This window comes from Neofelis nebulosa, chromosome 1 (assembly GCF_028018385.1).
Source record: "Neofelis nebulosa isolate mNeoNeb1 chromosome 1, mNeoNeb1.pri, whole genome shotgun sequence".
In the NCBI taxonomy this organism is placed as follows: domain Eukaryota; kingdom Metazoa; phylum Chordata; class Mammalia; order Carnivora; family Felidae; genus Neofelis; species Neofelis nebulosa.
Genome location: NC_080782.1, coordinates 243,289,925 through 243,302,123, shown reverse-complemented (window position 1 = coordinate 243,302,123; position 12,199 = coordinate 243,289,925). Strand labels below are relative to the sequence as shown.

Genomic DNA, 12,199 nt, shown 5'->3' with positions numbered 1-12,199 from the left:
GTTCCCTGCACGGAGGGAGGCTCTGTCTTACTGCCCCCTTCCTAGATACAGGTTGATGCAAGCTCTTAATCCAAGTAGGTGTTTCTTGGCCGTACTGAGTTTCAGCTGCATTTCCTGAGTCAGTGAGAACACAGGTACAGGCTCAAGTTACCACTGGGTCTGGGCCTCAGTGTGGTCTTGAATCTTTATACTCTCAAGGCCAGCATCACCTGTCCCCTCGGCCGAACTCCTTGTGCTGCTGTTTCACTTCTGGTTCGCGGAAATGCTTATTTTGTTCAGGAGCCCTACTTTTGAATTTTAATTTTCCTTTATGTGTTCCTGTTGCCATATGTTTAGAGCAGAGGTGGCACCCCAAAGCATGAATTAAAACTTTGTCTTACCGCGAAATCACCGGATACATGCCGCACAGCAGATACTCGAGTAGTCAGGCGTGTGGAGGTGCGCACAGGGCAGTGAGCGCAGACACAGGAATTAGGATGACCTAATCCTGAGAGCGTTCAGGAGCCACTAAGCTGGAGAAACATAATCGGAAGAAAGGTGATTGTTTTTAATGTCCCCCTAGGTCAGTAGGAGGAAGGAATTGGATAAAAGACCAGGAGTTAGCAGACATATAGGGGACATTTTTTAAATTAAGTGAAATAATAGTCTGTACCCAGGTAGTGACAGTGGAGATAGAAGTGGGTAGACCAGTGTTTTAAAGAGGTAGAATTCATGGGACTTGGTAATTGACGGCTATGCTTGTAATCCTGTTTGCTAAGTTAGGGAACACAGAGTGTATACAATGGGAGTGGGGTTGCATTTGAGCTGAAAATGCTCAGATGTTTCACATTGTGATCTTTTGCTCAGGAGAAGGGTGTGGGCTGTATATTCAGATTTGGGTTCATCTGTGTAGACAACATGATTACAGCCCTAGGCTGAGAGTTGGGTCACCACTGAGATTTGGAAGGGAAAGAACGGTCAGAGAAGGCAGCCACATAGGAAAGACCAGAGGAAGAGGAAGATCAGGAGGGAGAGGTATCCTGAGTGAGCTGGCCCGGAGCATCTGTGGGTCAGAGATGCCAACGAACAATGGGCTGAGAAATTGGGAGAAAGGGAGAAATTGCCCTTGGGGGTTAGCACTGCAGAGGGTGTTGGCGCCCTCATCTGGGCAGAGTTTGTATTGGGTTTGAGGGATGTGGGATTGCAGGGGCTGGGAAGGTGGATGCTGGATGTAGCTGGCACTTAGGAGTTGGTCTGAAAAGGAGGAAGGCAGTGCCCAGAGGGGAAGAGGTCGAGGGATGGTTTCTTGTTTCTTCCCAGAGAGGAACTTAAGCATACGTAATGAACTGTTGTCTAAATTAGACTGCCTATAAATGTATTTAATTTTGTTTTTTATTTTTTTGGTTTGCTTTGGTTTTTGTTTGTGTTGGGTTTTGGGGGGCACCTATTGTTTAAGCTTTACTTAGATTTAGTATATTAAATTGGTTTTATTGAATTTGAGAATTAGAAGAAATAAACCTGGGGAAAGATTTTCAGAAATGTTTAAAACAAAATAAAAAACCTTTCATCTCAGAAATAATGTATAAACTTGATCATTACCAGAATGTGAGGGTGTGGAGAAACCATATTCTCACCCCCTAATGTTGGGCATATAACTGGTCCCAGCAGGGGCCTCTCACCCTTCCTGCTACTGACATTGTGGGCCAGATCACTTGTAGGATGTGTCACAGCATCCCTGACCTCTGCACCCACCCTCAGGTATAACAAACAGAAATGTCTCCATACATTGCCTGAATTCCCCTGGGGGCAAAACCACCCCAGTGAGAACCACAGGGTTACATGCTTTTGAAGGACGTTTGTCAGATCTGTCACTAGATGCATGCCCTTGGACCTAGCGATTACACGGCTTAGACACCTGCTCTGTAGAAATGCTGTCCCGCATGCTCAGTAGCATACGAGATGGCATTGTTCTTGTGGGAAAGCTTACCGGCTTGGCCCTGTTCCATGTACAATATATATTATATAGATTTTAATATTGAAACATATTGTCAAATTGGTTTCCGTACAACACCCAGTGCTCATCCCAACAGGTGCCCTCCTCAGTGCCCATCAGCCCCGTTCCCCAACCCCATCTGCATCAACCCTCAGTTTATTCTCAGTTTTTAAGAGTCTCTTATGGTTTGCCTCCTTCCCTCTCTGTAACTTTTTTTTTTCCCCTTCCCCTTCCACATAAGAGTGAAAACATACGGTATCTTTCTCTATATGACTTACTTCACTTAGCATAACACTCCAGTTCCATCCACGTTGCTACAAAAGGCCGTATTTCATTCTTTCTCATTGCCAAGTAGGATTCCATTGTATATCTGTGTACAATATATTATTTTAATTTCAGCCTCAGTGTCGTGAGGCAGAAGTACCGTTATCCCCTCTTGACAAGTGGAAACAGTGAGACTCAGAATTAAGGGATTTACTTGAAGTCACAAAGCCGGTAAGTAAACAGAGACAGGAGAGAGCCTGGATGTAGGTCTTTTTACTCTAGAAATGGTCTTTGAACTGCATCCAGCTCCATCTTAGATTTGCTGGATTCAGATTTGTATCTGTGCTTAATTAGTCTCCTTTAAAGCAGCTTCTAGGAAAATCTTGAAATTACTTTGTGATGCCAAGAGAGCTCCCTTAGAGATTCCCAAGAGGATCTCACTTGTCTGGGTGCTAAGGTATCGGCTGCTAGGGCACAGGACTTGGTCTGAAGAGTGGAGCACGCCAGAGCTTAGAAAGGCCTGGTGTTTGTTCTGTCTTGGGACAGAAGTACCTTTCTCAGACTTGCCCGTTTCCCCAGGAGTCAGGGAGGAGATTGAATGTAGCACAGGTTTCGGTACTGTTCGCGGAGTAAAAGGAGCATATGCCACCTGTCGATGTCACAGTTTGTAACCGTGGGTGAGACCTGATAACCGTGTTCTCCCCCCCACCCCTGACCTTCTGTCCTCTTCTTGAAGAACACCTGGGCTCACGTGTGGAGAAGGGGACAAACACTGATGGGTAGTTCTCTTATTTTGCGGTTAAGTGATTACGACTCCTTTTTTCCTGTCATAGGCCTGTAAAAGAGGAAATTCTGATATCGTACGACTTGTGATTGAATGTGGAGCTGACTGCAATATTTTGTCAAAGCACCAAAATAGTGCCCTGCATTTTGCGAAGCAGTGTAACAACGTGTTGGTGTACGACTTGCTGAAGAATCACTTAGAGACGTAAGTGTGCGTGAATGTGCCATGGTTCAGTCACAGAGTCGTCTTGGACACGTCATCATTAGAGGTGTGGAACGGGAAAAGATTGTCGAGTGGAAGTCCTGCCAGGTTTCTGTTCTCAAAAGCTCATACATTTAGTAAGTGCCATATGAGTTGTTTTTCCGCAAGTCCTTGAGGTCCTCAGACTTTTAAACTTAACACAGTCTTACCTAGGAGTAACTCCTTAAAACCTTAATTATGCTTGTAATTTGGCTTACGGACATTTTCTCAAAACTACATAAGCTGTAGTTGTTGCTTTTTTAATAGACATAATTTTTATTTTATTTTTTTTTTTTTTTAATTTTTTTTTTTTTCAACGTTTTTTATTTATTTTTGGGACAGAGAGAGACAGAGCATGAACGGGGGAGGGGCAGAGAGAGAGGGAGACACAGAATCGGAAACAGGCTCCAGGCTCCGAGCCATCAGCCCAGAGCCTGACGCGGGGCTCGAACTCACGGACCGCGAGATCGTGACCTGGCTGAAGTCGGACGCTTAACCGACTGCGCCACCCAGGCGCCCCTAATAGACAGAATTTTTAGAGCAGTTTTAAGTCACGGTGAAGTTGAGCCGAAAGCCCAGAGGTTCCTAAATACCCTCTGTTTCCACACATGCACAACTTCCCCGCCAACTTCTGTCGCCAGCGTGGCGTATCCACTGAACCCAGTGAACCTGCATGGACTGTTCCCGTCCAAACTCCCTGGTTTACCTGAGGGTTCACCTTGGTGTTGTGCAGCTTGGGGTTTTAACACATTGTAATGACATGTAGCCACCATTGGTGCCATTCAGAGTGCCACTGCCCTGAACATCCTCTGTCCTGCTTATCCCTTCCTACCCCCTGACCCCTGGCAACCACTCGTCTTTTTACTTTCTCTCTAGTTTTGCTTTTTCCAGAATGTCATGCAGTTGTAATCCTGGTGCTTGCCTTCTTCAGATGGCTTCTTTCTCATAGTAGTAGGCATCGAAGATCCTTCCACGCCTTTTTTTTAATGTTCGCTCGTTTGTTTGAACTCCGGTGTAGTTGACATACAGGGTCACACTGGCTTCAGGTGGACGGTGCAGTGACCCGGCAAACCCGGTGCTCCTCCGTGACGAGTGTACACTTTTTCCCGGTCACCTGTTTCAGCCTTCCCCCTACCAGCCTCCCCTCTGGCCACCACACTTCGTTCTCTGTAGTTAAGAATGTGTTTTTTGGTTTGTGTCTTCATTTTTCCTTGGTTTTGTTTCTTCAGTTCCACACGAGTGAAATCGTATGGTATTTGTCTTTTTCTCTGGCTCACTTCACTTAGCGTAATGCTCTCTAGCTCCACCCATGTGGCTGCAAGTGACAAGACATCGTTCTTTTTTATGACTGAATAACGTTACATTGTATATGTATTCCACATCTTTATTCTTCAGTCGATGGACCAAGAGTTGGGCCGCTTCCAAATCTGACTGTTGTAAATAATGCTATAAAAACATAGCCGCCTCCGTCCTCCGTGTCTGATGGCTTGATAGCACATTTCTTGTTTTACTGAATAGTGTCGCATTGTCTGGATATACCCCAGTTTATCCTTTCAAGATCATTCTTTTTCAAGCAAATTATTAGTATTATTTTTCTTTGTCACAGAGAGGACAAGTGGGGAAGAGAGAGAGAATCTTAAGCAGGCTCCATGCTCAGCTCGGAGCCCAACCCTGGGCTTGATTCCACAAGCCTGGTATCGTGACCCGAGCCAGAATCGAGACTTAGATGCTCATCCAGCTGAGCCACCTAGACACCTCTTTTTAAGTGAATTCTAAATCGTTTTATTCTAATTAAAAGTTCATGCAAGTCATTCGGTAGCTTTTTCACTTAACGATTATTTTGGCAACACGTAACAGAAACTTCACAAACAGTAGGTAACACAAGTAAGGTGTTTATTGTTCATGTAACAGGAAGTCCGGGGGTAGGCAGCCTTCGGCAGGAATGGCCACTCTTCCCCTCTCTTCCTCCTCCACCGCCAGCCACGCTCAGGGTGTGACTCGGATCTTCGTGCCTGCACGATGGTTACTCCAATTCCAGTATCAATATCCTAAGCAGCAAGTAGGTAAATTTCAGATGAGAGACAAAAAACAGAACGAAAGGGCATGTGCGTGGTGAGTCTGCCGACATCGGCGGCCTTTGCCGGAAGCCTTCCCCAGCCGGTAATTTTTGTGTGTCTGTGATCCAGCACACCGGACTTCTCCTCCTAAAACCAGAATGTCCTGGGCAAGCCAAATGAGTCGTTTAAAAATATTTTCTGAATTAGCACTTCTCAGTTCATTCGACTGCTTTCTAAACTAAGTACTATAACAAGGTGTGTGTGTGGGTGTGTGTGTGTCTGTGTGTGTGTGTGTGTGTGTGTGTGTGGCAGTTTTTGAATTTATTAATAGAATTCTCATTTTCATAGACAAATAAGTCCTGAGTGCTGTCCATGTACCAGGAACTATTCAGAAGACTGGGAAGATGGAGACAGCAGTGAGAGAGAAAGATTTGCTCTCTTACGGCCTGAATTTCCATGTGACAGCACAGACAGTAAGACACATACATAGCGTGTCAGATGCCGAGTGCTAAAGAAAAGTGCAGGGAGGGAACGATGAGTAGGAAGTTAACGTTTTTTTTTTTTTTAAGTTGATTTGGGAAGGCCTCGCCGGTATTGAACAGTTTGATGATAAAGTGACTCATGGTTATTTTCTACGTCAATATTAACAAGTCTATTCTTTTTTGTTAGACTTTCAAGAGTAGCAGAAGAAACAATAAGGGACTACTTTGAGGCACGTCTTGCTCTGTTAGAACCAATCTTCCCAATAGCATGTCACCGTCTCTGTGAGGGGCCAGATTTTTCAACGGATTTCAATTATAAACCCCCACAGAACATACCAGAAGGTAAGCCTATGTTTTCTCTCCGTTTGAAAAGGGACACTTTAACTAATTTTTAAACAGTGTAGACCTCTTTCTGTGAACATAACTTGAACAGAGTCCCAATGTGTGTAATAATTCTGCAAAATGGTTAACAGCAGGGCTACTCTGGCAGAGAGAAACCCAGTTGGTACCTCCCATCCTAGGTGACCTGGAGGGACCCACAGAGCACTGTGTTAGCACTTGTTTAAAAAGTACGGAAGTTGGGGCAGCTCTTTCTGCCCACAGGTCCTGTCCCCATACTTGAATAAAACCATTTTTCTCTCTCTCTCTCACACACACACATACACACACACACACACACATACACACACACACACAGTATGGAAGTTGGGTCTTAATAATTGTACTTGTTCGGTTTTTTCTTTTTTTAATGTTTATTTATTTTGAGAGAGCGTGCGTGCGTGCACAAGCAGGGGAGGGGCAGAGAGAGAGGGCGAGAGAATCCCAAGCAGGCCCCCCGCTGGCAGTGCAGAGCCCAGTGTGGGGCTTGAACCCATGAACTATGAGATCATAACCTGAGCCGAAATCAAGTCAGCACTTAACCAACTGAACCACCCACGCACCCCTAGTTATACGTTTGTTTTTTTTTAATTGAGTTTTATTAAAATTTAGTTAGCTTCAGGATTCTAAGCCCAGAGTGAATGTTTCTCCTGAATAAGCCAGTGTCTTGGCTCATCGTAAAGTTGAGTACCGAGGGATGGAAACTTCAGTTCTGCTTCCTAGGCTCTGCTTAACAGCTGCTTTGCAGGCAAGACCATGACCATGGCATGGCCTTCTCTGGGACACTGGGACACCACATATTTAGATGGAGATAACACTGTCTCTGCCTGAAAGTAGGAAGCTGGGCTTTTCCTTTTCTGTTAAAAAAATAAAAACATCCATTTAAAAAATATGTACTCAGGGGCACCTGCATGGCTCAATCAGTTAAGCGTCCAACTCTGGTTTGGGCTTAGGTCCTATCTTGTGGTTTCATGACTTAGAGCATTACGCCGGGCTCTGTGCTGACAGCACGGAGCCTGCTTAGGATTCTTTCTCACTCTCTCTCTGCCCCTCCCCCACTCATGCTAGGTCTCTCTCTCTCAAGATGAATAACTTAAAAATTTTTTAAATTCATAAAATAAATCGTATGGATTCCTTAATGGAAATTTAATTAAAATATAGCCAGGAAAATTTCATACCATGAAAAGACATCTATTCATAACACCTGTGTTTAGTGACCTGGACACTGAAGAATCATTCGTGGTTTCCACTGTCCAGACGGTTAGTTTGCATTGCTGGGTGGTGAGCACCAGGTCGGGGGTTGGGGTGCAGGGATGGGTGAGTTGAGCCCGGCGTCTCCCAGCATGCGTAACTCATGGGCTCCAGAGCACCAGGACTGCCTTAGGGTTACTGAGGGCTCTTTTCTGCACATGCACAACATCTGCAGCCAACAGAAATTTTCTGTTTCCAAAATCTCAAAGATGCCTTGTCGTCCTCAGACGGAAGATCCTGATAGGTTTTCCTGCCCCTCGCTAGCTCGTGAGAGATGCAGACTCTCAGGCCCCGCCCAGACCTGACCCTCAGTCAACACCCTGGTGAAGTCTCCATTTAGGAGCACACTCAGCCCTGAGAAACACTGACCTTGGGCTCTTGAGGAGACTGTAATTGTTCAGCACCTAGTTTGGCTGGAGAAAATGTTTATATCGATACCACAAAACAACTGCTGGCAAACTGATTAGAGTCCCCTGTGTCATTTTCTTCTGTGAAATTCAAGTATCTGTCAGAGGAGAGCAAATAAACACACCCCCCTTAGATCTCCTTTTGGTCAGAATAAACAGCACCTGAATGAAAGATTTTCGGATAGGATTTTCACTATTGACCACGTGTCCCCATTCGGGCCATTTTGAAGAGTTACACCACCCTCCTTTTCGGTGCAGACAGTAATAAATACTCAACTCTTTGATAGTGGAGCTGACGGGAAAAAGACTGTAGGCCTTCTCTTCTTTTGAACCTCAGCACTCAGGTGAGTGGGGGTTGCATTTTAAAGCTAGAGAGCAAAACCAGGATGTCAGACCTTAAACACCTTGAAAGGAAAGGTAAGAGGGCCAGGGGCTCTGTGTGTTCTTCTTTCCCTGGGATCAGGACAGATGGTTCCTTTGGGTCTCTATTATGAAGTTTATAATTGTTCTGGACCATTGTTTTTTTTGTCCTGAAAGTGGCTTACCAGAAGGGTCATGGAGTTCATACGCCTATTTTCTGTTATACTGGAAAGTATGGCTTAATGTTCAAAGAAATGAGTCATGCGGTACAGTTCGGATATTCAGTGAAAGCTTCAAACCTCATGTTCCTCCCCCTGCCTAGAATAAGTTTGGGTATTAACCGAAAAATTTGGAAAGGGCCAAATACCATGTGGAAGAAAATGGACAATCATTCAAACCCACACCCAGAAACAGCCACCACAGAAGTTTGCTTCCATGGACATTTGCATTCCATGGACATGAATATGTATTCAGCTGCAAATTATAAATACCGCTACTTTTTTAGACCAAAAACTGTTATGTAGAAAAGCATATTTTTAAAATTTTGATTCATGAGTTCTCAGTAGGGATTAGACAGAAAATAAAAGGGATCTGTGGTTTGAAAAGTGCTGGGAGGGACACCTGGGTGGCTCAGTTAAGCATCTGACTCTTGCTTTCGGTTCAGGTCATGAGCTCATGGTTCATGAGTTTGAGCCCCAGGTTGGGCACAGAGCCTTTGGAATTCTCTCTCCCCCTCTGTCTCTGCTCCTCCCCTGCTCACTCTGTCTCTCTCTCAAAATAAATAAACTTTTAAAAAATTTTTTCTAATGCCAAGTTTTGAAATTGGAGGACTGATGATTTGGTGTGAATGGGCACTGGGTGGGGTGCTGCTCCACCCAGGCGCATTCCGGGGACCGCTTCCAACTTGTATGGGGTGCGTCTCCCTCTGAGCTGAAAGGTGGCCATGTTAGGAGTGGTACTAAAATCTGTGTTTACATCTCCCTTATTCAGGCTCTGGCATCCTGCTGTTTATTTTCCATGCAAACTTTTTGGGTAAAGAAGTAATTGCTCGGCTCTGTGGACCGTGTAGTGTGCAAGCAGTAGTGTTAAATGATAAATTTCAACTTCCGGTTTTTCTGGTAAGATTTTCTGTAGTTCGTTACTGAAAAGCACATTCTTCTGATCCAGAAGCACAGATGACATTTAAATTGCTGTTTTGATAAAGTACGTTAATTTTAATTTAGTAAACCACTTGGAAATGAGGCAATAACCCATAATCATAAAGTAAAATTGTCCCACATTTTGTCAATAAAGTCTGGATTTCTAAATGTTTGATATATATGCCTTAAGTTACATTTACCACGTCTTAGAAATTCTTAAGGTAGAAGAAACATACTGATTTTAAAATACTCTGCCTTTTCCCACCGTTATAATTACAAACATTCACTTAAAGAAAAATTTGGAAATCTTAAAAGTATTCTGTTCTTCAAATACCCAGAAACACAACCACTAGTATAACATGGGTGTACTTAGGCTGAGCTTTAGGCAACCATCATACTGTAATTTTGCTTTATAATAACAAATCTATTAGTGGCTATATACATTTTTTAACATAAAAAAATGGTCTTGAAGAATCTTTGTGTATGTTTCCTTTTCCACAGGTAGAATTCTTTCCTTAGGCTGAAGTCAGCAAAATTAACTGGTTATGAAGATTTTTAACACTCAGGCTCTATATGGCTGGATACATGCTAATCCTAAAGATTTATCTGAGTATTGTTTTTTTGCAGATAAATCTTAACAAGCTTTTTTGTCATTTGTATCTTTTTAATAAATCAAGGGGAAAGTAGTCACAGGAAATTGCTTTATATAAATTAAAATACAAAACTGGTATTCTCGTCTGAAAGGTTTTTGTTCTCTTAAGCTACAGTGATACTCGTAGATGTAGAAGTTTGAGGAAACACTGACTGTGGTCTTTCTCTCTAGGATAGCCATTTTGTTTACTCGTTCAGCCCTGCTACAGGCCTCAATAAACTCTTCATAAGGTTGACGGAAGCGCCTTCTGCCAAGGTGACAATCCTTTCCTCACATTTAGTGCAACTACTCACATTGCTATTCCAGCAGCAAGCCCAATGTGGGGCTCAGTCTCACGAACCGTGAGATCATGACCTGAGACGAAGTAGGTGCTCAACCAACAAAGCTACCCAGGTGTCCCTTAGCATCCAATGGTCGTGAGTTCACAAGCCCCACATTGGGCTCCACGCTGGTTGTGAAGCCTACTTAAAGGGAAAAAAAAAAAAAGAACATACAATGTGTTAGACAGAATTGTGTGTCATAAATTGTGTGGAAAGATGAGAAGAACGCATCTCTCCAGTACGGAGCAGCCTGAGTTGTATTCTAGGCTGTTATTTAATGGCCATATGTATGTCTCATAGGCTGCTCACTAAACATTTCTTTGTAAAATGAAGATGAACCAAAAAAGTCTAATAAATGGTAGTTATTTACTATAACTTTAAGCACTTGGGTTTATTACAAGTGATACCCTAACACTTGATAATCAGTTTGAGAACATTGCCAAATAAGAACTCTCAGCCGCGCACGTGCGCGCACGCATGTGTGTGTGTGTTTTCCCTCCTCTAAGAAAGGGGGACTCGGCAGAGGTGTTGGTGCTGCTACGTATGCCTCTGTTCTTTCGACAGGTGAAGTTGCTGATAGGCGCATATAGAGTGCAGCTGCAGTGACGGAACAGAGTCGGGATGGAGTCCTTTCCAGACCTGTTTTAGGACCCTGGCACAGCTAACACCTCCAGATTTGAAGTTTCATCTGTAAACCTCTTGCAGTTTTGGGCTGGGTATCTGTTACGGGCTGTGAGATGGGACGTGGGGGTTCTAATATATTCTGAAATAGAGATGTATTTGTGCCAGTGTTCTCAAATCTTGATGTTGTCTCCAGACTGCATACTTCGGTTTTTCCACAATGTGGAATGGTATATAGAATTATTTAAGAAAATTAAAAGTCTCTTTTCTAACTTGAAATTTTCTACTAGCCCTGGTGAATTTCTGCATTAAAAACAAGTCTGTGTATGCCAAGCACTAAATAAGGGGCGAATTTGCTGGCCTCGAAGGATGACTTCTCTGACTTGGTAGGCAGGTTCGAGGGAGGCGGTGTGATGTCTAATCTGCAGTTGCCACAGGTCCTGAATTGGAGGTGACAACTTTGTATTTGCAGTTACCCTTTATTCCGGGAAAAGATAAAAGAAGATACAACTCATGAACTAACTTTTATCCTTGTTCTTAGAATCCATCAAGTAATTTTTAAAAAGCAGATCCTGTGCCCTCGTTACGAACGCTGGGAAGGCAGCCAAGGTTTGTCCGCCACACTGGGCCTCATGTGAAGAGCTGTCGTCTCTACAGATTCCCCACAGGTCTTAAATTCTTTTAAGAAATATTTGGCAAACTAGTAAGTCAAACTCCATCTGGACTACAGAGATGGATAAAATTATTTAGTTCCTGATTGGTTTTGTAATTGTTTGAATTACAATTTTAATGAAAATTTTTCAAAAGGTCACATATTTGACCACATTGTACAGATATTTGAGAGAGCCGTTTTTACTTTACAGTACTAAAACGGCCTTTTCCTACAGTTTTCTCAAAATACCACACTGTTGGTCTATTTTCTTTGTATCTCAAGTCTCAAGACTTCAAGGTGGATACTAATGTGTAATATTTTTAACTAAATGACAGCTGGGATTGGAATTTTTTCAGCTATATTGAATCATGCACTAGTACTGTATCTAGTACTTTCTAGAAAAATCACAAGACTGAGCAGCAGTGGATAGGTCAGGAACAGCAAGGGAGACAGTACCTTAATCTAATACACACTAAGAGAAATGGGTTTTTAAATTTTTTTTTAATGTTTTATTTATTTTTGAGACAGAGAGAGACAGAGCATGAACGGGGGAGGGGCAGAGAGAGAGGGAGACACAGAACCGGAAGCAGGCTCCAGGCTCCGAGCCATCGGCCCAGAGC

General features: G+C 43.4%; 1 protein-coding gene and 1 long non-coding RNA gene across 5 annotated transcripts in view; one reads left to right on the top strand and one right to left on the bottom strand.

The window, feature by feature from the left end:
• Positions 1-11,206, top strand: part of MPHOSPH8 (M-phase phosphoprotein 8) — a 52,864-nt gene extending 41,658 nt beyond the window's left edge. For 2 of the 4 annotated variants that reach the window (XM_058690568.1, XM_058690562.1), the window contains 5 exons: positions 3,070-3,224; positions 5,987-6,141; positions 9,186-9,313; positions 10,158-10,241; positions 10,871-11,206. In XM_058690568.1, the coding sequence (XP_058546551.1) occupies positions 3,070-3,224; positions 5,987-6,141; positions 9,186-9,313; positions 10,158-10,241; positions 10,871-10,912 (564 nt within the window). In that variant the 3' untranslated portion in view covers positions 10,913-11,206. The other 2 variants (XM_058690581.1, XM_058690576.1) reach the window with 2 other exon arrangements.
• LOC131488731 (uncharacterized) lies at positions 6,754-9,186 on the bottom strand. The gene is made up of 2 exons (XR_009250273.1): positions 7,730-9,186; positions 6,754-7,678 (listed from the first exon to the last, which is right to left on the bottom strand). It is a non-coding gene; the product is annotated as an uncharacterized LOC131488731 (long non-coding RNA).
• Positions 11,207-12,199: the final 993 nt, after the last annotated feature.